At 35.7% G+C, this 2,588-nt stretch overlaps 1 protein-coding gene across 1 annotated transcript; it reads right to left on the bottom strand.

The window, feature by feature from the left end:
* Positions 1-1,066: 1,066 nt before the first annotated feature.
* Positions 1,067-1,222, bottom strand: LOC137766026 (large ribosomal subunit protein eL39-like). Its single transcript, XM_068545724.1, has one exon. It carries the CDS (start codon positions 1,220-1,222, stop codon positions 1,067-1,069), a length of 156 nt encoding a protein of 51 aa, XP_068401825.1.
* Between the last annotated feature and the right edge of the window lie 1,366 nt (positions 1,223-2,588).

Below are 2,588 nucleotides of genomic sequence, written 5' to 3'. Positions count from 1 at the left end.
TGTACACTTGTATGATTTTAGGTGACTGTGTTTCTTTTATGTCTTTGCTGATTGTCTCCCATCCCTACTTGCCCCATTCTGAAGTGCCTTCCATCACTCTCCTAGAGTTTGGTTCTGTGAGTTAAGCACACAAGTTAGTCTTGTCTGTGCAGTTGGCTAAATTACTCAAAAAAAATTTTTTTTTTGCTCCATCTGATGCCTTTAATCATAGACACCTAACATCATACCCAGAGGTCAAACAACCTGAAACTCACCATAGACAGCCACTCTCTTCATTTGCAATCCTCCTCCTTACCCCCAGAATGAGAAATTCTAGTACAAAAATGGGCTCCTGAATTACAGAACTAGTTTTATTTAAATTGCTTGGAAAGAAAATATCACTTCACACCGAAAACTCATTTGTTCTTAAGACCCCGGCTAACATGTGTTGCTCCTTTGAGCAAACTAGAACTCTCCTCTCCCCACACGAACACACATACCTCCCTTTGAGTAGATACAGCTCTGTGGCTGCACAAAATTTTTAGCAGAGCACACACTAGATTTCTGCTGCCATGTGCTCCTCAGCTGGGCACCGTTCTGCAGGGACCCAGCACGTTCAGTCCTATATAAATTGTAATCTCCAGATTAAAAGATGTAGAGACGATTTCTGAAAAGAAATAGGTGATGGATAAATTGGAAACTGGAATAAACGTGCATGTACAAAATACGAAGTATTTAACTTTTACATTATACTGATAGGTTTAATTTTGACTAAATTAATAATACATGTTTATTTTAGTAGAGTTCAAACATAAAGAAAAAAGAAAAGAAAAATACCAATTTTCCCAGAGTTAGCTGTTATTAATATAAAGTTTTCATATTGTTTTTATTTTTTCCAACAAAGCTCTCACATATTTATTACTGAGCCAAAGCACTAGTGTAGAAACACTGACACAAAGAGAAAAATCATTTTCCCAATAAAACACATCCAGATGTTCAGATAGTAGTGATGTTTTCAGAGTGGTATGGTAAGACTTAAGTGACCCTGACACAGAATAAATATGTGTGCCACCTCACATAGGGCTCCTTATAGACCCAGACTGGTTCTTCTCCATTGTCTTCTCTTGGAGTTGTACCTGATTTTATTACCAGTTTTCATTCGAATCCCTTGGGGAATGGGACAATTCTTCTTTCGTTTCTTGGCTAGGAATCTCTTGATCCTGAGAGTCTTATGACAAGACATGACAAGGAACAAATGCAACTGCTCATAGGATGGCAGAGAAGAGCAGAGACAGCTGTTTTTATTTAAAAAGAAAGAATAAACATTACTCAAGTCACTTAACACTTGTGTATATTGTAACAATAATTTCTAATTTTATAATGTTTCAAAATGGATATACCAAAACTTACTAATCCTTAGTTGTTGGAAAAGTGAGTAGTTTTAAGTAAAATATCTTTCTACAACTTGAATTTCTGATGTTATTCATCTGAATAATGAATTATTTGCCTTTTAATGACATAAAAATTTCCATCCAACCTAAAGTAGAGGTCACTGCTAGGGAACAGTCTTTTTCTGTTAACATGCGTTATTAATACTATTGTAATTATAACCACATTGCTACTGGAGAAAATTATTTTATTATGAGTTTCAGTGTCTGATATTAAGGATTAGATTTTATTCTCCATACTGCAGTTTTAATAGCATAATACATCAAGGGTTTATTTACTGTTTTAGGTAGAGCCACAGATTTGTTTATTCATAGACTCTTAAGTAACCAGATTGCACAGCTGAAAATAATTTGCAAATTTGATTCATTTTCTGACTTAATCAGGCTTCAATTTTAAGAACATAAATACTGAAACACAAAACATTATTTCTATTGTGATTATTCTAACTTGGAAAAGCGTAAGAAAGTAATATTATTGCCTATGGTACTATGCATGTTGCTATTTCTTTGCTTGAAAAGACTCCTTAACTAGAAAAATTGTTTATATCACTATTTTAATGTTTGCACTTATTACACATGAAAACATGGAACCACTTAATTGAAGAAAAAATTGTCTAATTTCTTTCCTGTGGACTGACAAACACTGGGGGTGCAAGAGATATTTTTCTATCTATTTAGACATAGTTGCTTTTAAGCCAGTGGTTCCCTCTTTTACCACCCACTAAGTGCTTCTCTCAGCATCCAAGGTCAGTGGCTATTTTCAGTGAAAATTCTATTAACTGTAACTCATTGGTATCATTACTAATCAGATAGTATCTCTCTAATAGCTAACCAGGATTTCTTATAGTAAACTGGAGTAATTTTCAAGGATATATAAAGTGACTGGTTTTCTTACCTAAACCACAATTTACCTGTGGTACTCTGGACCCAGTGACCACATGTGACTGGCTGGCTGTGGATGGCTACTGCTAATAATGCAGATGCCCAGGAATCCAAGACAACTGAATTTGACCATGGGATGTCCAGCCTCTGTTAATGAACCAAACATTTGCCACTGACTTGCAGGCTTCCACCCCAGCACCCATTGAGACATATTCATTCTGCTTCAGAATGGCATCAGTCATAGGAAGGTCAGAAGCACCTCTTCCATGCTTTATGGGG

The sequence above is a fragment of the Eschrichtius robustus genome, chromosome 6 (genome assembly GCF_028021215.1).
Source record: "Eschrichtius robustus isolate mEscRob2 chromosome 6, mEscRob2.pri, whole genome shotgun sequence".
Lineage (NCBI taxonomy): Eukaryota > Metazoa > Chordata > Mammalia > Artiodactyla > Eschrichtiidae > Eschrichtius > Eschrichtius robustus.
The sequence above is the reverse complement of the archived record's forward strand: the minus strand, read 5'-3'. Positions and strand labels throughout refer to the sequence as shown.

Bases quoted from the DNA above. Each gene is read 5' to 3' on its own strand.
- LOC137766026 (XM_068545724.1), bottom strand. From the start codon at position 1,222: ATGTCTTGTCATAAGACTCTCAGGATCAAGAGATTCCTAGCCAAGAAA.